Source organism: Vulpes vulpes, chromosome 3 (genome assembly GCF_048418805.1).
Source record: "Vulpes vulpes isolate BD-2025 chromosome 3, VulVul3, whole genome shotgun sequence".
Classification (NCBI taxonomy): domain Eukaryota; kingdom Metazoa; phylum Chordata; class Mammalia; order Carnivora; family Canidae; genus Vulpes; species Vulpes vulpes.
This window is the reverse complement of record NC_132782.1, coordinates 80161639-80185986: the sequence shown is the minus strand read 5'-3', so window position 1 is coordinate 80185986 and position 24348 is coordinate 80161639. Positions and strand designations below refer to the sequence as shown.

Here is a 24348-nt window from a genome sequence, read left to right as displayed (position 1 = left end):
GTCTCCTCATAAAATAAATTCCGGTTGTTTGCTGGAAAAGCACATTAACCACCTCCTGGTTGAGGAGGGGAACACTGATCTGATGATGTTCCATCAGACCCCACACAGGAGTGCCTGACACTAAATTCCAATTCCCAAGTACAAAAGAGAGAAGTGAGAAGTATGCTAAAGGTGAGAAGAGACAATCCCAACTTCCTTTTCCCACTAGGATTTCTCTGGTATAAAAGCTCACTCGAAATTCCTCCAAAGTCTAAATCAATGTAACATCCCAAAATGTCTTTGGAAAAATTTCTCCAGCACCATAGAAAGGATTTTTAGAAATAGAGAATGCAAAAGAAATACTGCCAGCTATGTCATGGCCCCAAAGTGGCTGGCTTAATTATATTTGTAAGCAAAGGAAAAATTAACAGATAACCCAGATACTCAGATGAAGCCTAAAGATGGATCTAAGGGAGTGAAGTATGGTGGTTGTATAAGGTTATTCAGAGATATTCACAAAGGGGGTGCCTGGGTGGCTTAGCGGTTGAGCGTCTGCCTTCAAGTCAGGTCGTGATCCCAGGGTCCTGGGATCGAGTCTCACGTCAGGTTCTGGGCAGGGAGCCTGCTTCTCCCTCTGCCTGTGTCTCTGCCTCTCTCTCTGTGTCTCTCATGAGAAAATAAATAAAATCTTAAAAAAAAAAAAAAGACTCACAAATGTTTCTCTCTCAGTGCTTTGATTCCTTGCCCACCTGAATGCTATGTGGCCATGTGCCTTGCCTTGGGCAGTGACATCAAGGGAGTGACATCACTTTCAGGCAGAGGCTTCGCAAAACTCCCTGTTTCTCTGTAAAATCACCACCACTATTCCCTACGGGACAGTTCCATCAACTGTGGTTGAAGAAACCATGGCATAGACACTACAGCCAGCTCACAATAGTCCTTTAATGAAGCAAGAAATAAATCCTTGCTTCTGTAATCCATCGCCACCAGGCGGTACTTTAAACCACAGCATACCCTAGCCAATGTGCTAATAGAGCAGCCTGAAAAGGGAGTCTAAAAAAATGCCACTATCTCAATTCTCTGAAGACACTTGAGGATGCCTTAATTAGATTTATACTCTTCCTGAGAAAGACCATAGCCTAGCAGAGCCATTACAATGCAAATTGCTTTGATTAAAAAATTTTATAAGATGGTCTCCCTATTATGAAATGAATGTGAGAGAATGGGACTTCATAGCAGGCATGACCTGGCCACGAACAGATAAATACACATTCTTCAATTTGAACCTTTTTTTTTCTTTTGTTATTATTATTTAAAGTAGGCTCCATGCTGGGCATGAACCCATGACCTCAAGATCATGACCTGAGGTGAGATCAAGAGTTGGAAGCTCAACTGAATGAATCATGTGGGTACCCCCAATTTGAAGCTTTTAGATAATTATCTTAAAATAAAAACTTTGACTCTCGTTATCATACCAATATTTGAGAATGAGCAGAAGTCTGTCATTATAAACTACTTATGTGGGGGTAGTTTATAAAATGAAAAGAAAAAAAAAAAAAAACCTAGGACATGGCCTTTTATGTCCTTAAAATAACCTCCAAGAGGCCTCATGATGACCAAAAAGCAGTCAAAGTGGGGCACACATCCCTGAACTCAAACATTGTTCATGTCTGCAGATTTTTTTCAACAAGAAGAAAAATGGTCAAGATGATCATTCACTGTCTCCTTTTAAGTACAGGGAAGTTTTTATTATAAATATTCTTTAGCTGGGTATGTGAACGGCTCAATGGCTCAACTGGTTGAGCATCCAACTCTTGATTTCAGCTCAGGTCATGATCTCAGGGTCCTGGGACTGAGCCCAGGTGGGGGCTCCACATTGGGTATGGAGCCTGCTTTTAAGATTCTCTCTCTCCCTCTGCCTTTCACCATACCACCTCACCCCTGCTCACCCCTCTCAAAAAAAATTCTTTGCAACTGCTGTAAACCAGATCCTTACTGGGATTACATTTCATTTCTTTAAATTCCTGTTCATGTCATTAAAAAAATTTTTTAAAGATTTATTTATTTCAGGGAAAGCATGTGAGGAGGAGGCGTAAAGAGAACAGGGGAGAGAATCCTCAAAGCAGCTTTGCCACAGAGCCCATCATGGGGCTTGATCTCGGGACCTTGAGATCATGACTAGAGCCGAAGTCAAGAGCTGGCCATTCAACCGACTGAGCCACCTAGGCACCCCCCAAATTTTTTAAATCAAGGCATAATTTATGGAAGCTCACTTTTTAGTATACAGATCTATACGTTTTAATAAACATAAAGTCAAGTAGCCACCACTAAAATCAAAGTATAGAACATTTCCATCACCCCCAAAATTCCTCCATGCCCCTTTGTACTCGGATCCATAACCCCATCCCAAACCCTAGCAATAACGATGTTTCTGTCTCTAGTTTTGCTTATTCCAGAATGTCATATAAATGGAATCCTACCCTGTACTGTTGCTCTGTTAGTTGTTTATTCTTTTTACTTCTGAGTATTTCACTGTAGCGATTCAATGGTTATTTATCCTTTAGCCAGGTGAGGAACATCTGAGCTGTCTGCAGTTCTTGACTATTATGAACAAAGCCACTATGACCATTCACATACCTGTTTCCATTTCTCTTGGGTAAATACCTAAGAGTGAGATTGCTGGGTCATATGAGAAGTATGTATTTTAAACTTTATAATAAAGTACCAAACTGCTATCCAAAGTGACTATACCATTTTGGGTTCCTATCGAAAATACAAGAGAATTCCAAAGTGGTGATATTACTCTGTGGTTTGAATTTGCATTTTCTTAATGACTAATATTTTTTTTTTCTCTTTTTTTTTTTTTTTCTTAATGACTAATGATGCTGGGAAGCTTTACGTGTGCTTATCTCCCATCCTTATATCTTATCTTTTTTGATGAAAATGCCTGTTCAAATTTTTGTTCATTTAAAAACTGGCTTATTTTTTCTTTTTTTTTTTTTTAATTTTTATTTATTTATGATAGTCACACATAGAGAGAGGCAGAGACACAGGCAGAGGGAGAAGCAGGCTCCATGCACCGGGAGCCCGATGTGGGATTCAATCCCGGGTCTCCAGGATCGCGCCCTGGGCCAAAGGCAGGCGCGAAACCGCTGCGCCACCCAGGGATCCCCTGGCTTATTTTTTCTTATTGAATTTATAGAGTTCTTTCTATGCTCTTGACATAAGTCCCTTAGATGTGGTTTGCAAAGTACGTTCCCTTTACCGTCCCATTACCAGGACGACTGATAAAACTTAATGAAGTCTTAGGATTACAATGTATCTGGGCTAACTTTATTTTGATTGTAATACGGCTGCTATGCAGGCTATTTTTGTTGATAGGAAATATACACTGTTAAGTATTTCAGGAATAATAGGACGTCAGGTTCATAATTTCTCTCAAATGGTTCAGAAAAAATAAAGTTCTTTGTACCATACTGGCAACTTTCCTGCAAGTTCAAAATTGTTTCAAATTTTTAACAATTATTTTTAGAAATTGACTATACTCTGTGTCAATTATTTGTACATTTCTATTTCCAAAAATTGTATGGTCCATCCACTGGGCTATGTAATTCTTTTTTGGGAAAATCAGTCTCTAGAATGCATCATTAAGAATTCAGATTAGGGGTGCCTGGGTGGCTCAGTGGTTGAGCGTCTGCCTTTGGCTTGGGTTGTGATCCTGGGGTCCTGGGATAGAGTCCTGCATCAGGCTCCCTGCTCAGCAAGAGGTCTGCTTCTCCCTCTCCTGCTCTCCTGCTCATTTTCCCTCTCTCTCTAAGAAGTAAATTAAAAAATCTTAAAAAAAAAAAAAAAGAATTCAGATGAAATTCTTTTTTCATGAGAAGGGCACAACATGAAACAATTTTTATTTTATGCAAAGTAAGTGTACGGAAACTAGAGCTTTCACTCCAAAGTCCTGTCTATGTTTTCAGAAATCAGCTGCATTACCTGATTGAAATAATTATTTTCCCATTGGAAGTTACAGAAATCTCACAAAGATTTTAAAATGAACCTTTAAATATATTGAACAGGTGTTCAATTTTTATCTAAGATAAAGCAATAATGTATTTGTTATTAAAAAGGATCAATATGGGAAAATTTGCACTGTTTTAAAAGTAAAGTAGGGCTCAAAACACTTTAATAGATTATTGCTATTGTTTAAAAATTTTACTAAGATGGGCTCCTGGCTGGCTCACCTGGTAGAGTATGCAACTCTTGATCTCAAGATCATGAGTTCAAGCCCCATGTTACTGTGGAGACTACTTAAGAAAAAATAAATAAACCATGGTTAAGAAACTGATACTTGGGACACCTAGGTGGCTCAGCATGCTCAGATGCTGGTTGAGCATCTGCTTTCGGCTCAGGGTGTGATCCTGGGGTCCTGGGATCGAGACCCGCATCAGGATTTCTGCAGTCTCCTCTCTGTCTGTCTGTGTCTCTGCTTCTCTGTGTGTCTCTCATGAATAAATAAATAAAATCTTAAAAAAAAAAAAAAAAGAAAAAGAAAATGATACTCTTGGGACACCTGGGTGGCTCAGTGGTTGAGCGTCTGCCTTTGGCTTGGGTCATGATCTCTGGGTCCTGGGATCAAGTCTGGCATTAGGCTCCCTGCAGGGAGCCTGGTTCTCCTTGCCTCTCTGCCTATTTCTGTGTGTCTCTCATGAATAAATAAATAAAAATCTTTCAAAAAAAAAAAAAACCTGATTCTTGACCATCTTTCAGAGTAAACTAACTCAAACACTTTTTGGGTTTTTTAAAAATATTTTATTTATTTGAGAGAACAAGCAGAGAGAGAGGAAGAAGTGGACTCCCTGCTGAACAGGGAGACAGATGTGGGGGCTCCATCTCAGGACCCTGAAATCATGACCTGAGCCTAAGGCAGATGCTTAACCCCCTAGCCACCCAGGTGCCCAATCAATCAATCAAATTTTTTAAAAGAGGTGCCTGGGTGGCTCAGTCAATTAAACCTCTGCCTTAGGCTCAGGTCATGATCTCAAAGTTATGGGATCCAGCCCTATGTTGGACTCCCCGCTCAGTGAGGAATCTGCTTGTCTCCTCTACCTCTGCCCCTCCCCACCATTCATACTCTCTCTCAAATAAATAATCTTAAAAGAAAAACAAAAACAAAAAAACAAACAAACAACAAAAAACGGATGCCTGGGTGGCTCAGCAGTTGGGCACCTGCCTTCAGCTCAGGTCATGGATCTGGGATGGAGTACCCCATCAGGTTCCCTGTGAGGGGCCTGCTTCTCCCTCTGCCTGTGTCTCTGAACCTCTCTCTCTCAATCTGTGTGTGTGTGTGTGTGTGTGTGTGTGTGTCATGAATAAATAAAACCTTTAAAAAAGGGCAGGCCAGGTGGCTCAGCAGTTTAGCGCTGCCTTCAGCCCAGGGCATGATCCTGGAGACCCAGGATCGAGTCCCATGTCAGGCTCCCTGCATGGAGCCTGCTTCTCCCTCTGCCTGTGTCTCTGCCTGTCTCTCTCTCTCTCTCTCTCCTCTCTGTGTATTCTCATGAATAAATAAATAAATAATCTTTAAAAAAATAAATAAAAGCCTTAAAAAACTATTTTATTTTTAAGTAATCTCTACACTCAACACAGGGCTTGAATTTACAACCCTGAGATCAAGAGACATCAAGAGACGTATGCTCTACTAACTAAGCCAGCGAGGCACCCTGAAAAACACACTGGAATCACACGTGGTGTTCTGAAATGTTTGTATTGAGAAAGCCCAGAGAACTGAGACCATTTAAGGCACTGGTATATTCCAGGCTCCCATCTCCTGCATGTCACTCACTGGAATGACAGAAAGTGCCTATACACATATAATTTTTGTTTCATTCATTCATTCATTTAAAGATTTTATCTATTCACTAGCATGACTGGAGGGGGGTGAGCAGAGGGAAGGGGCAAAGCAGACTCCCCCACTGAGCATGGAGCCCAACTCAGGACTTAACCTGAGGACCCTGAAACCATGACCTAAGCCAAAGTCAGATGCCCAACTTGAGCCACCCAAGCACTCCCTACGATATTTAAATAGTGATTTTTCTCATTTCTTTTTTGCGGTTCAACCATGATTAAACTCTAAGTTAAATGCATGTATGGTACAACATCTTTATTATTGTGTCGTCCTTGCAAAGGGGCCACGCTAATCTTCTCTGTATTGTTCTAATTTTAGTATATGTGCTGCCAAAGGCGGCACCATCATATCTATTATTTTGCACAATTCCTCACATAGAGAAGCTTTAACAAAGCCTTCCTCTAAAACTCAAAAGTTGCTTGACTGACATCTGTTAGCACCAGTAGGTACAGGTATCATGTCTGTTAATTATTTTTTTTTTAATTTTTATTTATTTATGATAGTCACAGAGAGATAGAGAGAGAGGCAGAGACACAGGCAGAGGGAGAAGCAGGCTCCATGCACCGGGAGCCCGACGTGGGATTCGATCCCGGGTCTCCAGGATCGCGCCCTGGGCCAAAGGCAGGCGCCAAACCGCTGCGCCACCCAGGGATCCCATGTCTGTTAATTATACCAAAGTAATCCCTAAGAGGACTGTGATGTCAAAACTCTGGTTTATAACAGAGAATAAGTAATATGCACAATAAAGCTAGGTGGAACTAAAAAATATATTATTAGTTGGTATCAACTGTGCTACCAGCAATGACAAAAATGAGTGTTGCATAATTATTGTTTTGTTGCATCATTTACTTTAACAACAAATGGAGATAGGAGCCTTGTCTTTTCTATTTTATGACTTAGAACACCCTGTGCGTTAATGGAACATCAAAAATAATGAAACATGAGGGCACCTGCCTGGCCCAGTTGGTAGAACATACAACTCCTGATCTTGGGGTTGTGAGTTTGAGCCCCACGTTGGGTATAGAGATTACTTAAAACAAAATAATGAAACATGATTAGAAGATGGCCTGAGGTCTCCCACCCTGAGAATATTTTCCTGAAAAAAAAAAAAATCACTGCATTGTAGGAAAGCTAAAAATCTTTAACAGGGAGAGCTTATACCAGAGTAAAATCCCCCAAAGCCTACAGGGTGATTCATTTTTTCTATTAAAATCTAATACATAAGCAACATTCATTTGGATCATAGGATTTACACAGCACTTAACTTTTTGCTCTTTTATTACTTTTTTTTTCCTTTAAAAAAATTTTTTTTTTATTTATGATAGTCACACAGAGAGAGAGAGAGAGAGAGAGAGAGAGAGGCAGAGACATAGGCAGAGGGAGAAGCAGGCTCCATGCACCGGGAGCCCGACGTGGGATTCGATCCCGGGTCTCCAGGATCGCACCAAAGGCAGGTGCTAAACCGCTGCGCCACCCAGGGATCCCCTTTTATTACTTTTTTTAAAGTTTATTTATTTAAGCAATCTCTACACTCAATGTGGAGCTTGAATTTACAACCCCAAGATCAAGAGTAGCATGCTCTTCTCACTGAACCAGCCAGGCACCCCAACTTTTTGCTCTTTTTAAGATTGGAGATATAAACTAAAAACAAAACAAAACAAAAACCCTTTCAAATCTTAACGTTTCCCCAGCAATCCTTGAGGATTATCTGTCTCACCATTTCAGTGTAACATTTTACTAATGATAAGTAAACATTCTGAACAGGAGTCAACAGGCCGTGATGGTATAGTGGTTAGTACTCTGCGTTGTGAACAGAAGTCAACAATCTGCAGCCTGTGTGTCAAATCCAGATTGCCACATATATTTATCAATGACTTTTATTGGAACACAGCCACACTCGTTTGTTTGTATCTCAGCTGTGGCTGCTTTCCTGGAAAGGCAGGGTTGCATGCATGTGACAGAGACCATTGTCCCCTAGACCAAAAATATTTATTATCTGGCCTTGCACAGAAAAAGTTTGCCCATCCCTGATCTAGTGTTCATTCCCATCACGTCCAACGTTCAGCATTTGCAATGTCATAGGCTCCATTTATCAAACTTCTCACGTGTTGAGATAGGGGCCCAGTTTATTTTCCCAACTGTTCCTTTCCAAAGGTGCATTTTTCAGGTCTGCGAGGCCTTGATTTTATTTAGTCCCAAGGTGCCACCTTTTCCACAGTCTGGGCCACAGAAATGTATGGAGGAGGGAGTTAAAGGTACAACTTCCAGCCATAAAAATGTAAGTCCTGTAAGTCCTGGGGCACCTGGCTGGCCAGAGTGAAATTCTTAGGCTTGAGTTTGAGCCCCACGTTGGGTGTAGAGATTACTTTAAAAAAAATTTTTTTTTTTTTTTAATCTTGGAACACCTGGGTGGCTCAGCATTTGAGCATCTGCCTTCAGCTCAGGGGATGATCCCAGATCCGAGGATCCAGTGTTGCAATAGTTTCTCCCTCTGTCTATGTCTCTGCCTGTCTCTGTGTATCTCTCATGAATAAATAAATAAAATCTTTAAAAAAATAAAAAAGTTTAAAATCTTAAAAATCAATCAATAAACAAGTCAGTCCTAGGGATATAATGTACCGCATGGCAGTTATAGTTAACAATACCATACTGTATGTTTAAAAGTTGCTAAGAGAGGGACATCTGGATGGCTCAGTTGGTTAAGTGCCTGCCTTTGGCTCAATTTATGATCCCAGAGTGCTGAGATCAAGTCCTGTGCAGGGCTCCCTGCTCAGTGGGGAGTCTGCTTCTCCTTCTCCCTCTGCTCCTCCCCCCACTGGTGGGCTCACACTCTCAAATCAATCAATCAATCGATCAATCTTTTTTTTTTTTAAGATTTTATTTATTCATGAGAGACACGGAGAGACAGAGAGAGAGAGGCAGAGACACAGGCAGAGGGAGAAGCAGGCTCCACACAGGGAGCCCAATGTGGGACTTGATCCTGGGGTCCCAGGATCACGCCCTGAGCTGAAGGCAGGTGCCAAACCGCTGAGCCACCCAGGGATCCCCTCAATCAATGAATCTTAAAAAGTTCTCATCAGGGACTCCTGGGTGGCTCAGCAGTTGAGCATCTATCTGCCTTAGGCTCTGGGCGTGATCCCGGAGTACCAGGATTGAGTCCCACATCAGGCTCCCTACATGGAGCCTGCTTCTCCCTCTACCTGTGTCTCTGTCTCTCTCATGAATTAATAAATAAATTGTTTTTTAAAAATAAAAGTTCCCATCACAAAACAACAAAAATTTGTAACTACACAAGGTGATGTTGACTAAACTAGTGGTGGTGATCATTTTGCAATATATACATATATTAAATCACTATGTTGTATACCTAAAACTAATGAAATGTTACATGTCAATTATATTTCAATAAAACCAGAAAAAATTTAACTTAAAAAAGTTTATTTTTATTTTTTTTATTTTTATTTATTTATGATAGTCACACACAGAGAGAGGCAGAGACATAGGCAGAGGGAGAAGCAGGCTCCATGCACCGGGAGCCCGACATGGGATTCGACTGGGTCTCCAGGATCGCGCCCTGGGCCAAAGGTAGGCACTAAACCGCTGCGCCACCCAGGGATCCCTAAAAAAGTTTTTAAAGATTTATCCTTTTAAAGGTTTTTATATATTAGAGGGAGGGAGAGCACAAGCATGCATGAGTGGAGGGGAGAAGCAGTGGGGGACAGAGAAGTAGACACCCTGCTGATCAGAGAGCCTGATGACATGGTGAGAGATCCCAGAACCTTGAGATCACAACCTGAGCTGAAGGCAGATGCCTAACTCACTGAGCTACCCAGGCACCCAAAGATTTATTTATTGTAGAGAAAGAGAACGGTGAATGGGCAGGCTGGGGGCAAGAGCTGACGGAGAGGGAGGGAGAGAGAATCCTCAAGCAGACTCCCTTCACCCCCCAATCCAAAGCCTGATACAGGGCTGGATCCCAGGGCCCAGAGATCATGACCTGAGTGGAAATTAAGAATTGGCTGCTTGGGCAGCCCTGGTGGCCCAGCGGATTTTTAAAAATTAAAAAAAAAAAAAAAAAAAAGAAAAGAAAAAGAAAAGAAAAGAAAAATTGGCTGCTCAACAGACTGAGCCACCCAGGCATCCCCAAACCAGAAAAAAGTGTAAAACAACAGCAAATGTCAAGACCACAAGCTATCTATTCCATAATTATCAAGGAGTATGGAAGAGAACTAGAAATAATACGTATTTTCAAGGTCATAAATTTTTAAATTAAATTTAAAAGATTAACAGGTCGTCAAGAACTTTAGCTTAGTCAAAATAAAGCCATAAAAATTTAAAACTATGTTTTGAGCCCCTGCTATTTGAGAACATATTCTGTTCCCAGGAAAGGCACCGGGAAACAAAGGTGAGTGAAACCCACCACCGCTCCCTAGTGAGACAGACCTGCACAGACACGGCGGGTCACAAAGGCAAAACGAGGCCAGAAAACCCTGAACCGGTCCAGGGCACGCGGAGACAGACTCAGCAGCTGCGGCGCAGAAGACAAGGTGAGCGCGAGTTCCAAGCCGGGCAGCCTGGGAACAGGGACGGGGACGTCCATGAGGTCCAGGGGGAGACCCAGGGCTGGGGCAGCCGACTTCAGGGCCGAGCCCGGGCCCAGCACCCCTGCAGGTTAACCCCTGCTGCAACCTGGCACGCGGTCCGTGGGGTCTGGTTCGGTTTGGTTCTTTAGGAGCGTATTCATTCATTCATGAGAGACACAGAGGGGCAGAGACCCAGGCAGGGGGAGAAGCAGGCTCCTCGCAGGGAGCCCGACGTGGGACTCGACCCCAGGACCGGGACGACGCCCCGGGCCCACGGCGGCCGCTCAGCCACTGAGCCACCCGGGCGCTCAAATAAATGAGACATTTAAACATGAAATAAGAGAGCGAGGCTCGGGTCCGACGGGCGGAGAGGGCCCTTCCTCGGGAGCCGCGGGGGAGGCGCGCGGGCGGCCGGAGTCTCCCAGCGCCGCCCAGGGGCCCCCAGACCCCGCGCGGGTGCCCCCGGCCGCGCACACCGCGGGGGGCGGCGCCGTTCCCAGGCAACGGCTGCGGCCCCGCCCCCACTCTCACGCACGCCCTCACGCACGCCCTCACGCACGCCCGCACGCCGCAGGAGCGTCGCACGGCCGCCGGCTGAGCGTGACCTCTCGCGCGCGCGGCGCAGGGAGCCCGAGCCCGCGGACGCCCGCCCCCCACGCCCGCCCAGCCAATCAGAGACGGCCGTGCGCGTCCGGGCGCGCGACCGTTGTCCCCGCGGCGGGGCCTCCCCGCCCCACCCCCACTGCGGGCCCGGCCCGCGGGGGCCGGCGTTGGGGGCCGCGGGCGGCGTCCGGGGCGCCTCCCGTGGTGCGCGCGGGCGCCCGCCTCCCCAGCCCGGCCCCCCCCTTCGCCAGCCCCGCGGGCGAGACAGTCCCGGGAGAGGCGCCCGCTGCTAATGGCGGCCGCGGCGGGGGCGGGGTACGCACCTGAGGTCCCCGCGGGCGGACGGCGCGGGGCGGCCGCGGGGTCCGAGGGCTGGGCCGCCGGCGAGCGGCCGGGCGCGAGGGCGGCGGCCGGGCGGGGGCGCGGCGGGGCGCGGCGGGGGCGCGGCGGCGGGGCCCGCTCCGCACTATCCCTCCTTTTTCTCTTTCTTTCTTACCCCCCCACTTTTTTTTTTTTTTTTTGGCTTCCTGGAAGGCCGCCTCCACTCGCGTGTCCGCAGCGCCCCCAGCGGGAGTTGCCGTTTCCGGTGCTGTCGGCGCTGGAGGAGTCGGAGCGCCGGGCCGGGGTCGGCGGGGCGGGGAGGGGCGGGGCGGGGCGGGGCGGGGAGGCCGGGCCGGGCCGGGCGGGCGGGCGCGCCCCTGCCTCCCGCCCCCAGTGGCCGGCACGTGCCTCCGCGCCCCCCGCCGCCCGGGCGCCCACCCCCTGCCCTGCAGCTGCTCCGTGCGGCGTGCGCGCCCGCCTGCGACTCGGCTGGAAAGCTGTGAGGTTGCAGCTCGAGTGGCCGGGGATTGTGCCCCAAAGCCATCTAGTTATTGCTGGAAACTGCGAGGGTGACCGTTTGGAAGGCCGGTGACCGGGCCGGGTGATGAGCTGTCTCCATCGGGTGGCGTGGCCCCCCAGCCAACAGGCCGCTGGTGAGATGCTGTGAGTTCACCTGGTTAAACACTGGTACCGATCCCCAAAGGAGAGCAGAATAGAAACCATTTACCTATTGCCCACATTCTTATCTAGCATGCCCTATTTGTCTGAAATTTTTATGAAATATTAGACACACTTGAAGGCACCGTTTTCTTTCCTCCCTACAAGTAATTACTATCTTAAAATTTATACCCTCCGGGCAGCCCCGGTGGCTCAATGGTTTAGCGCCGCCCTCGGCCCAGGGAGTGACCCTGGAGACCAGGGATCGAGTCCCACGTCGGGCTCCCTGCGTGGAGCCTGCTTCTCCCTCTGCCTCTCTCACTCTCTCTGAATAAATAAAAAATCTTTTTAAAAATTTATGTCTTCTGGGATCCCTGGGTGGCGCAGCGGTTTGGCGCCTGCCTTTGGCCCAGGGCGCGATCCTGGAGACCCGGGATCGAGTCCCACGTCGGGCTCCCGGTGCATGGAGCCTGCTTCTTTCTCCGCCTGTGTCTCTGCCTCTCTCTCTCTCTCTGTGACTATCATAAATTTTAAAAAATTTAAAAAATTTTTATATCTTCTAATACACATCTTTTTTTTTTTTTTTTTTTAAGATTTTATTTATTCATGAGAGACACTGACAGGCAGAGGGAGAAGCAGGCTCCTTCCTGGGATCAGGACCTGAGCTGAAGGCAGATGCTCAACCACTGAGCCACCCAGGCATCCCTAATACACATTTTCTTTTGCCAAGAAAAGTGTCTCAAATTTGCTGAGACTTTTTTCTCTAAGTGGCTATCAAAGATATGCTTCTTAGCAGATGCTGTTAAAAAAAAAAAAATATGTCCTTTCAAGGTATAGCTAACAATTCAATTACTTGAGAAAGTAGCACCAAGAAACAGACTTACCTATGGAGAGCACCCTGATGGTCACCAGAGGGGAAGTGGGTGGGGGGTGGGTGAAATACGTGGAGGGATTAAAGAGTGCATTTACCATGGTAAGCACTGAGGAGTGTGTAGAATTACCGAATCACTACATTATACACTTGAAACTAATGTAACACTGTATGTTGACAATGCTAGAATGAAAAAAATACTTCATAAAAGTGCCTGCTTTTTTGACATTATTCTTAAAAGAGATGTTTGAAAATATTCAAACATATTATAGTTGATTCTTCTTACTCCCAAGAGTTATGTTCTATAGAGTTTTAGCAAACAATGTGCAAGCCTGAACCAGTACTCCTAAAGCTAATACAAAGGTTTCTGCCAGCCTCTGGTCATGCTGTTTTTGTGAACCCAGCAGCAAAATCAACAAGCACAAAATGTGAAAAAATGTAGCATTAAAAGGATCACGGAGGGTCGCCTGGGTGGCTCAGTGGTTGAGCACCTGCCTTTGGTCCAGGTCATGATCCTGAGGTCCCAGGATCGAGTCCCACGTCAGGCTCCCTGCGTGGAGCCTGCTTCTCCCTCTGCCTGTGTCTCTGCCTCTCTTTGTGTGTGTCTCTCATGAGTAAATAAGTAAAATCTTTAATTTAAAAAAGTAAGTAAATAAAATTTTTTTAAAAATAAAAAGATCAGGGAAAGGACACTTTTACAAGTGTGAGGGCTGAAACAGGGGAAACAGACTGTCCCACAACTGGGAAGTGTGCATCAGGCAGTGTAAGTTTTTTGCCACTCTATGCATGTCCAAAAATGACCTGGGAAATAGCACTGTACTGGTTTGGGGTTTACCTATCAGTTTTAGTGGGTAGGTGAATTCACAAACATGAAATTGATGAATAATGAGGATTGGCTCTATTTTGTTTTAAAAAACAATGAGCGCGTAAAACTTGTACTTGACAACCTGGAAACCATTATTCTAATCTGCTGTAAAAACTTCCATGTGAAGTGTTTCAGTGTTTTGAGGCATTTGTTCAAAACGTCAAAATACACATGTGATTGGTTGGGAAAGAACAGCTGACATCAAGAAGAGTTGTGCACACACAGCATCTCTGATTATTCTCCTTTAATTCTCTCACGAGCCCACTCCAGTTAACCCCCACTACTCCACTAAAATTGTTCTCTCCAAGGTCCCAAGTGACCTCTATGTTGCCAGTCATTTTTCAGTTTGTGAATTGCTTGATCTGTCAGCACTTGAGATAACCATTCACTGTGTCGTCTTGCGAGGCTTCTACTGCCCTGGCTACTTTTCCATCCGCTGCTCCTTAGTCTGCTGTAGATCCTTCTTTTCCCCCAACCCTTTGAGTAGTGCTGTAACTTGGGGCTGTCTCGGATCTCTTTGCTCACTCCTTCAATGACCTTGTCCAGTCAAGTGTACTTAAACACCTTTGATATGCTTATGACTCTCAAGTATGTATTTCCAGCCCACTAACCTCCACTCCACTCTGTATAGCCAACTGCCTACTTGGACATCTTCACGTGGATGGAGGAAGAAGCATCTCAAGCAGGACACATCCTACCCTCTCAGATTCTTCTGTAGTTCTTTCCCATCTCAATCAACGCCAAGGATGGAGACTGACGTGGGGGTTGATCTCATGACCCTGAGATCATGACCTGAGCTGAAATCAAGAGTCAGATGCTCAACTGACTGAGCCACCCAGGGGTCCCTCTTCACACTATTCTTTTATATATATATATATATATATATATATATATATATATATATATATATATAATTTATTTATTCATGAGAGACACAGATAAAGAGGCAGAGACACAGGCAGAAGGAGAAGCAGGCTCCATGCAGGGAACCCGACGTGGGACTCTATCCCGAGACTCCAGGATCACGTGCTGGGTCAAAGGCAGATGCTCAACTGTTGAGCCACCTAGGCATTCCTCTTCAGACTATTCTTAATGAAGCAACTGGGAAAATTCTGTAATTCACCTTACTCCTCTGCTCAAAACTGCCCTATAACTTTCCACCTCAGAAGAAAAGTAAAGGTCCCTAGTTAGGCTTCTGGCCAAGATGAAGTTACAAGGATTGGATTCACCCTCTTACCTGAAACAAATATGCTAATGGAGGGGTGACTGCCTGGCTCAGTGGGAAGAGCCTAAGACTTTTGATTTTGGGATTGTGAGTCTGAGCTCCTTGTTGGGTGTAGAGATTACTTAAAAAAATAAAGTACTGGGTCTCCTGGGTGGCTCAGTTGGTTAAGCATCTGCTTTCAACTCGGGTCACAATCCCAGAGTTCTGGGATTGAGCCCCACATTCAGCTCCCTGCTCAGGAAGGAGTCTGCCTCTCCCCCTCTCTGCCCCTTCCCATCGCTCATTCTCTCCTTTCTCAAATAAATAAAATCTTTTTTTAAAAGATTTTATTTATTTATTCATAAGAGACACACAGAGAGAGGCAGAGATACAAGGAGGGGGAGAAGCAGGCTCCATGCAGGGAGCCCGATGTGGGACTCGATCCCAAGACCCGGGGATCACGACCTGCACCAAAGGCAGACGCTCAACCGCTGAGCCCCCCAGGCATCCCAATAAATAAAATCTTAAAAAATAATAATAAAGTACTTACTTATAGGAAGGGGCTTACTTCTGTCATTATACTACTTTTCTATATACCTTACAGTTTTTTTGTCCCTCATTTCCTGCATTACAGTCTTCTTTTGTGTTTTGTTGTTTTGTATAGTGAAATGTTTAAATTCCTTTCTCATTTCCTTTTGTGTATATTCTATAGCTATCTTTGTGGCTGCCATGAGGATTGCATTTAACATCCTGAAGTTAGGGACGCCTGGTTGGCTCAGGAGTTTAGCATCTGCCTTTGGCTCAAGGCAGGAACCTGGAGTCCTGGGATCGAGTCCCACATCGAGCTCCCGGCATGGAGCCTGCTTCTCCCTCTGCCTGTGTCTCTGCCTCTCTCTCTCTCTATCTCTCATGAATAAATAAATAAAATCTTTTTAAAAAATCCTGAAGTTATAACACTCTAATAAAATAAAATTAAAATGAGGGGTGCCGGGGTGGCTCAGTTGATCATGAGTCTGACTCTTGATTTAGCTCAGGTCATGATCTCAGGGTTGTGAGATCAAGCCTGGTGTCAGCCCTGTGCTGGGTGTGGACCTACTTAAGATTCTCTCTCTCCCTCTCCCTCTCCCTCTGCCCCCCCCCCACTTGCTTGTTCTCTTTCTCTAAAAAATAAAATAAAATAAAACAAAATAAAATAAAATAAAATAAAATAAAATAAAAATGAATGAATTATGGGTGCATGTAATCTCCAAATTCTTCATGCTTAGTCAAAGAAGCCAAGCATAAAAGAATCCATATTTTATGACTATACATATACATAAATTTTTTAAAGATTTATCTATTCATTCATGAGAGATACAGAGACATAGGCAGAGGGAGAAGCAGGCTCCTCACAGGGAGCCCGATGCAGGACTTGATCCTGGATCCTGGGATCACGTCCTGAGCCGAAGGCAGACACTCAACCACTTAGCCACCTGGGCGTCCTGTTATATACATTTTTTGAAACTGCAAACACTGTTTAACCTTTGTTTTTTTAAATTTTTATTTATTTATGATAGTCACACACACACACACACACACAGAGGCAGAGACATAGGCAGAGGGAGAAGCAGGCTCCATGCACCAGGAGCCCGACGTGGGATTCGATTCTGGGTCTCCAGGATCGCACCCTGGGCCAAAGGCAGGCGCTAAACTGCTGCGCCACCCAGGGATCCCTATGTTAAACCTTTGAAATGCATGGGTCCACTTATATGTGGGATTTTTTTTCAATAAACACAGTATAGTACAGTAAATGTATTTTCCTAATGATTTTGTTGACAGTTTTTTCCCTAGCTTACTTTACTGTAAGACTACAGGACATAGTACATACAATGTACTTTATATGTCTTAATTGTTTATGTTACCAGGAGGTTTCCAGTCAAGAGTAGGCTATTAGTAGGTAAGTTTTTGGGGGAATCAGAAGTTATACTCAGGTTTTAGACTGAATGGGGTGGGACACCCCTCACCCCTCCATTGTTCAAAGATGAACTGTATCTCATACTGTTAGGAAACATAGCAATTTCCTAGTACCTGCAATGGAAAAAGAGATTGCCTACCAAGGTTAAGAAGATGCTGTTAGGGGGATGGAATTCTGTCGTATCTCCATTGTGGTGGTTACTCAGGTGAATATAACTATCAAACTTCATCAAATTGTACATTTTATTTTTTTAATTTTTAAAAAAGATTTTTATTTATTCATTCATAGAGACAGAGAGAGAGAGAGAGGCAGAGACACAGGCAGAGGGAGAAGCAGGCTCCTTGCAGAGAGCCCCACGTGGGACTTGATCCCTGATCTCCAGAATCACACCTCAGGCTGCAGGTGGCGCTAAACCGCTGCGCCACTGGGGCTGCCCAAATTGTACATTTTAAATTAATGCAGCTTATTATACATGAATTATACCCTCATATCGATTGAAAAGTCAGCCCTTCACATTTCTGTATCACAACATTTTTTAAAAAGATTTTTATTTAATTATTTCAGAGTAAGCAAGCAAGAGAGAGAGAGAGAGAGAACGAGCAGGGGGGTGGAGGGGAAGAGGGAGGGGGAGAAGCAGACTCCCCACAGGACAGGGAGCCTGACATGGGGCTTCATCCAGGGGCTCCAGGATCATGGCCCCAGCCGAAAGCAGACAATTAACTGACTGAGCCACCCAGGTGGCTGTATCATGATACAGGGGCACCTGTTTCAGGTTAAAAACATTAAAAACGTTTGAAACGTTAAAATTAGTTTAAGTTAAGCATATGCAGTTACATTGTTCTTGCTAAAATCATCTTACTACTGGTATTTTCCTACCATTACTATTTTTAATAAGAGCCAATGGTTTAAAAAACTAAATAGGACATTCATTTAAAAATTGTTTACTTGGGATGCCTGGGTGGCTCAGCGGTTGAGTATTTGCCTTTGGTTCAGGTTGTGATCCCAGGGTCCTAGGATCGAGTCCCACATCGGGCTTCCTGCATGGAGCCTGCTTCTCTCTCTGCCTGTGTCTCTGCCTCTCTCTCTGTGTCTCTCATGAATAAATAAAATAAAATCTTAAAAAAAATAACTTGGAGGGCAGCCCGAGCAGGCTCCATACACTGGGAGCCTGACGTGGGATTCGATCCCAGGCCTTCAGGATCACGCCCTGGGCCAAAGGCAGGCGCCAAACCACTGCACCACCCAGGGATCCCTAGAGCCTGCTTCTAACTCTGCCTGTGTCTCTCTCTGCCTCTCTCTCTGTCTCTCATGAATAAATAAACAAAATGTTTAATAAAAAAAAAATAGGGATGCTTGGGTGACTCAGTGGTTGAGCATCTGCCTTTGGCTCAAGGCGTGATCCTGGAGACCCGGGATCGAGTCCCACATCGGGTTCCCTGCATAGAGCCTGCTTCTCCCTCTGCCTATGTCTCTGTCTCTCTGTCTCTGTGTCTGTCATGAATAAATAAATAAAATATATTTTTAAAAATAAAATAATAATAGTAAAAAAATAACTTGGAGATTATTGCCCTAAAAATTTCGAAGATCCTGTTTTCAGGAAACTGATAGATGATTTATGTACACTCAGAAGGCTGAATTCATTCAGGCAGATGAATACAACCAATGATAATATTAGAGTATACCACATTTATGTGATACGGGAAGACTTAAGATTGTAAAATGTCATTTATTAATTTATCTCAACTAGGTCATCAATTTAATGCAGTTTCAATAAAACTCCCAGTGGGAATCTTTAATGCAATTGACAAGATGATCTTAAAATTTATGTGGAAGTAAATGTTATGAGTAGAAAAGGCAATTTTGTAAAAGAACAAAGACTTGATTGAATAAAAATCAGAGCATAGTATAAAGCTGTAGCAGTTGAACCCTTGTATCTTCGTTCAAGAATATATCAGAAGGAACAGACTCCAGAAATTGACCCATGTATATAGAAAGGCATCATGTTATAAATGACATTTTAAAACCTTCAAAGTCTGTTATAGCCCGTTAATTATTTGGGGACAATCATAGATCTGATAAAATGTTAATAAATGCATGATCATACCACTCATTAAAGTCAACTTCGTATCTAAATATAAAAAATTAAAGGGCAGCATTAGACTTAGTGTTTTACAAACATAGGACACCTTTATATCTTGTATTATAGAGTCTTACTAAGCAAGAAAGGAAAAGAAAAGCTCTACTGGAAAAGATTAATGCCAGTTAGGGCACCTGGGTAGCTCAGTTGGTTAAGCACTGGAGTCTTGATTTCAGCTCAGGTCATGATCTCAGGGTCCTGAGATGGCCTCCATGCTGGGGATGGAGCCTGCTTGGGAGTCTGTCTCCCTCTCTCACTCTCTCTCCCTTTCTGCCCCTCCTTCCCCCACTCTCCCTCTCTAAAATAAATAAATAAATAAATAAATAAATAAATAATAATAAAAGTTCTAATTGAACATTTTTGGGTCTCCTGGTTGGCTCAGTCGGTAGACTATGTGACTCTTGATCTCAGCGGCATGTGTTTAAGCCCCACATCAGGTGTGGGACCTACTTAAAAAAATTAAAATGAGCATTTTCTATGATCCAGCAGTTCTGTTTATCGGTATCTACCCAAGAGATACCCTCACACAGGTACAAAAGGAAATGTGTAGAAGAATGCTCCGGCAGCCCGGGGAGCTCAGCGGTTTAGCACCGCCTTCAGCCCAGGGCCTGATCCTGGAGACCCCAGGGTCGAGGCCCATGTCGGGCTCCCTGCATGGAGCCTATTTCTCCCTCTGCCTGTGTCTTTGCCTCTCTCTCTCTCTCTCTCTCTGTGTCTCTCATGAAAAAATAAATAAAATCTTTAAGAAAAAGAAAAAGAAAAAAAAAGAATGCTCATTGCGGGGAGATCCCTGGGTGGCTCAGTGGTCAAGTGTCTGCCTTCCATTCAGGTCGTGATCTCGAAGTCCCCGGATCCATTCCCCGGATCGAGTCCCGCATCAGGCTCCCTTTGAGGAGCCTGCTTCTCCCTCTGCCTGTGTCTCTGCCTTCTCTCAGTGTCTCTCATGAATAAATAAATAAAATCTTAAAAAAAAAAACCTCATTGTAATATTGTAATAGCAAAAAATGGAAACAACCCGAAGTCCATCAAAAGAATGGTTAAATAAGACTTGTTTATACTAATACGCAAGAGTGAAAAAGAATGGGCTAAGCACCAACAAATTGCTATGAAAATATCTCTAATACAGCTTTGAGTGAAAAGAGGAGGTTGTAGGATGAGGTACATGTTATACCATTTTCTTTAAAAACACACCAACAAAATTTGAGAATATTTTTTCTTTTTTTTTAAAGATTTTATTTATTCATGAGACACACAGAGAGAGAGACAGAGAGAGGTAGAGACACAGGCAGAGGGAGAAGCAGGCTCCATGCAGGGAGCCCAATGCAGGACTCGATCTCGAGTCTCCAGGATCAGGCTCTGGGTGGAATGCAGTGCTAAACTGCTGAGCCACCTGGGCTACCCTGAAAATATTTTTTTCTATGGCAATGGATATATGTGTGGTTGTGGTTAAAGGAGCCTTTGCCTTTACCCATATAGAACACTTAGGTAATTGTTATTTTTTTAAAGAGGCTCTTCATCATATATTAATCATATAATTAAAGGTTTAATAATAACGATTAAGATATATAAAACTAGTTAAGTTCATTCTTTCCCAGACCAGAGAATTTCAGCTATACCAGTGTAACCAAGAAATGAGAACATCTTCAGGAAAATATTATGGGTGGGGGAAAATTGAGCCTGGTTAACATTAGCAGACATTTTATTATTTTTTAAATATCTTATTTATTCACGAGAGATACAGAAAGAGACAGAGACATAGGCAGAGGGAGAAGTAAGCTCCCTGCAGGGATCCTCAGGCGGGAGTCGATCCCAGGACCTTGGGATCATGACCTAAGCCAAAGGGAGACGCTCAACCACTGAGCCACCCAGGTGCCCCCTTTAGCAGATATTTAATACTCCAGGGCACTGGTATTTTGCTGTGGAACCATCTTTTCCAAGCAACAATATGGACAAAATCGCAAGTATTAACCAGTATACAAGCAGTGTATGAAACAACCAGGTTTTGATAAAAGCCCAATTGTCATTACAAACCCAGCTCTACATTAGCCAAAAACTGGCTTGTGGTTTATTTTATCCTGTTTCCTGGCAAACAAGAGACACAAAATTGATGGGCAAGCATCGCCACCTAGTGGTTGTGGTTCACACTGCAGATTTCACTCCTATGCCCTTTGTCCCGGAAATCTCCAAATAGAGGTTCTGTCTTTAGGATATTAAAAGTCAAATGTGTGTGTGTGTGTGTGTGTGTGTGTGTGTGTGTGTGTGTGTGTGTGTGTGTGTGTTCAGATTTTATTTATTCATGAGAGACACACAGAGACGCAGAGACACAGACAGAGGAGAAACAGGCTCCCTATGAGGAGCCCGATGTGGGACTTCATCCCAGAACCCTAGGATCACACCTTGAGCCAAAGGCAGACCCTAAACCGCTACTGAGCCACCCAGACATCCCTTGATTTTTTAATTCTTTAAAAAAAAAATTTAAGTAATCTCTACACCTGTTGTGGGACTTGAACTCACAGCCCCGAGATGAAGTCGCACATTCTTCTGACTGAGCCAGCCAGGTGCCCTTCAATTTTTAAAATCTTTTTACTTATTACTTTTTAAAAGATTTTATTTATTTCTATGAGACAGAGAGAGAGTGTGAGCCGGGGGAGAAGGAGAGACAGACTCCCTGCAGAGCCTGACGTGGGGTTGGATCCCAGGACCCTGAGATTATGGCCTGATGCTTAACTGGCTGAGCCACTCAGGTGCCCTAACTTTTAAATTCTGACAAACATTCTGACAAGATTTTTAAAAGGCCAATCTACCATCATTGCCAGTTTGTAAAAGAACAGATACTTAAAATAAAAAATTCAGGGGTGCCTGGGTGGTTCAGTGGTTAAATCTCCACCTTTGGCTCAGGGTGTGATCTTGGGGTCCTGGGATCCAGTCTGGCATCAGGCTCCCTGCAGGGAGTCTGATTCTCCCTCTGCCTGTGTCTCTGCCTCTCCCCCTCTGTGTATCTCATGAAAATATAAATAATATCTTAAAGAAAAAAAAAAGATTCAGAGAGGCCATGAGCTCAGATAAATGGAAAAGCCTGTTTATGCAAGAGCAGCTGAGAATTGGACACACATTTCATGAAGAGATAAACATTCCATAAATACATTAATAATTGAGATGGTTAGTTATGCTGCTAAATGTATTCAACCTGACTGGGCGATGGGATGCCCAGATTGCTGGTTAAATATTATTTCTGAGTGTGTCTGTGATGATGTTTCTGGAAGATAGCAGCATTTGAATTGGCAGATCGGATAAAGATTGCCCTCCCCAATGTGTGTGGGACACATAAACCCACCAAGGGCCAGAATAGGACAGAAGAGGCAGGGGAAGGTTGGATTCTCTCTCTGCCTGGCCGTTAGAGCTGGGACATCAGTCTTGGATTTACACCGTTGTTGTTCCTCGTTCTCAGACCTTTGCATTCAGACTGGAATTACTCTGCCTTTCCTGAGTGTCTGGCTGGCAGACAGATCATGAGGCTCCTATTTCTCCTACCAGTTCTGCTCCTTTGGAGAACCCTCACTAATGTGTTAGTATTTATGTAATTCTTCTTTACCAATATATGTCTTGGGTTTTTTGTTTGTTTGTTTTGTTTTGTTTTGTTTTTGAAGAGACAGAGAGAAAGAGAGAGAGGCAGAGACCTAGGCAGAGGGAGAAGCAGGCTGCATGCACGAAGCCCAGTGCGGGACTCAATCTTGGGACTCCAGGATCATGCCCTGAGCTGAAGGCAGACAAGTAACTGCTGAGCCACCCAGGCGTCCCTCAGATTTTCTTTTTTTAAGAGAGTGAGTGAGAGCAGGGAGGGGCAGAGGGAGAGGAGAGAGAGAATCCCAAGCAGCCTCACACCCAGTGTGGAGTTTGACATAGGGCTTGATCTCATGACCCTGAGGTTATGACCTGAGCTGCAATCAAGAGTTGGATGCTTAACTGACTGAGCCACCCAGGGGCCCCTCAGATTTATAAATGAAGGCAGAGCTGAAGAGAAGATCTTGTGCACAGATACTTACTTTGGGAGGTACCAGGAGCCAAAGGTCAGGGGGGGTTAATGAATAATACTCTCCTGCCTATAGACAGGCAAACTGCCTTTGGGACTCTTCCATTTGAATTGAAAAGAACCCATCCGTCAGATCAGTGTGCCATAGTAAGTCCCAAAACTGTGTTCATCTGTTCCAGCAAAACGCTACTCCCACCAGAGCAGCTATGATTGGGCTACACTCTTGGTTTATTACTATTATCTACCATGATCTGTCTGATTTTTGCAGGAGCCAAGCAAGTGAACTGAACGGGATAATGATGGGAACTACCACCCCTGCAACCTCTGCATCTCTGAAGGTGCACTCAGGTCTGAGAGTCCACCTGAGATGCATTCTGTCTTCTGATTGAATACTGGCTGGGTCAAGACACAATGAGGGAACGAATATGAGTTCCTAAGTATGTCTGTCTCAATTGTGTACTCAGGAATCCGGGATGTTTTCACAGGGTCGGTCCATGGACACACGGACCCACTGAGAGCCATGCCTGTGCTGGTGCCATAAGCTCCTCCTCTAACTGTGGTCCTTGCCAGCGTTTCAGGTCCCCTGGTGTCACTCTCATCTCACACCCTCCATCAAGTTCTTGGAAGATCTGCTTATTCTCATTTCTCCAGTGAATAGTAACTCTGGTAACTAATCACAGATTCGTTGGGTAAGTGATTGGAATATTTACTGCCTCTACTTGTGCTGGCTCTGCAGGGTCCCTCCTCAACTGGATTCTGCTTCCCATATGATTGCTGGATTCTGGTCTGAGAACTGGGTCAGACTTTCTTCTAGTCACACATGTCAAGGCAGCACTGTAGCTGTCCGCCTTTATGCCTCATCCCTTGGGATACTGTGGTCAGGCAGCCAAGTCAGAGATCGCTGGTGCTAAGGCACTACGGTTGCCACCCTGCCCTTGCTGCCTCTCCTGTCAAGTCCATCCACTTAGCTCTGCTGTTCTGGAACACTACCATCCTCTGGGGTGCCTCGTGGCAGAGAATTCTGTCCTCAGCACTTGTAGCCTGTTATGCATCATATGGGCTGCAAGGGATCCTATAGGTCATAAAGTACAAATACCTCACATCTCATTTATTCAAAAAAATTCATTTCAGGGGCTCCTGGGTGACTCTGTCCATTAAGGGTCTGCCTTCAGATCAGGCCATGATCCTGGGGTCCCGGGACCCAGCGTGGCTTGCAGCTCCCTGTTCAGCAAGGAGCCTGTTTCT

The 24348-nt window shown here is 44.5% G+C and overlaps 2 protein-coding genes and 1 non-coding gene across 8 annotated transcripts in view; 1 reads left to right on the top strand and 2 right to left on the bottom strand.

Moving 5' to 3' along the window:
- Positions 1 to 11562, bottom strand: part of LOC112934102 (general transcription factor II-I repeat domain-containing protein 2) — a 52399-nt gene extending 40837 nt beyond the window's left edge. For 4 of the 6 annotated variants that reach the window (XM_072752805.1, XM_072752806.1, XM_072752808.1 and 1 more), the window contains exon 1: positions 11388 to 11562. Coding sequence is in view for 2 of the 6 variants with exons in the window: in XM_026017480.2 (XP_025873265.2) it covers positions 10322 to 10478 (157 nt within the window). In the remaining 4 variants the exon portion in view is untranslated. Of the gene's footprint in view, positions 1 to 10321; positions 10698 to 11387 lie in introns of those variants that run through there. The other 2 variants (XM_026017480.2, XM_026017481.2) reach the window with 1 other exon arrangement.
- LOC112934137 (U6 spliceosomal RNA) lies at positions 6114 to 6220 on the bottom strand. The gene has a single exon (XR_003237835.1). It is a non-coding gene; the product is annotated as a U6 spliceosomal RNA (small nuclear RNA).
- On the top strand, positions 10477 to 18051 carry LOC140598060 (uncharacterized). Its single transcript, XM_072751275.1, has 4 exons — positions 10477 to 10549; positions 10685 to 11379; positions 11599 to 12048; positions 15695 to 18051. Exons 1-3 carry the CDS (start codon positions 10477 to 10479, stop codon positions 11956 to 11958), a joined length of 1128 nt encoding a protein of 375 aa, XP_072607376.1. The 3' UTR covers positions 11959 to 12048; positions 15695 to 18051.
- Positions 18052 to 24348: the final 6297 nt, after the last annotated feature.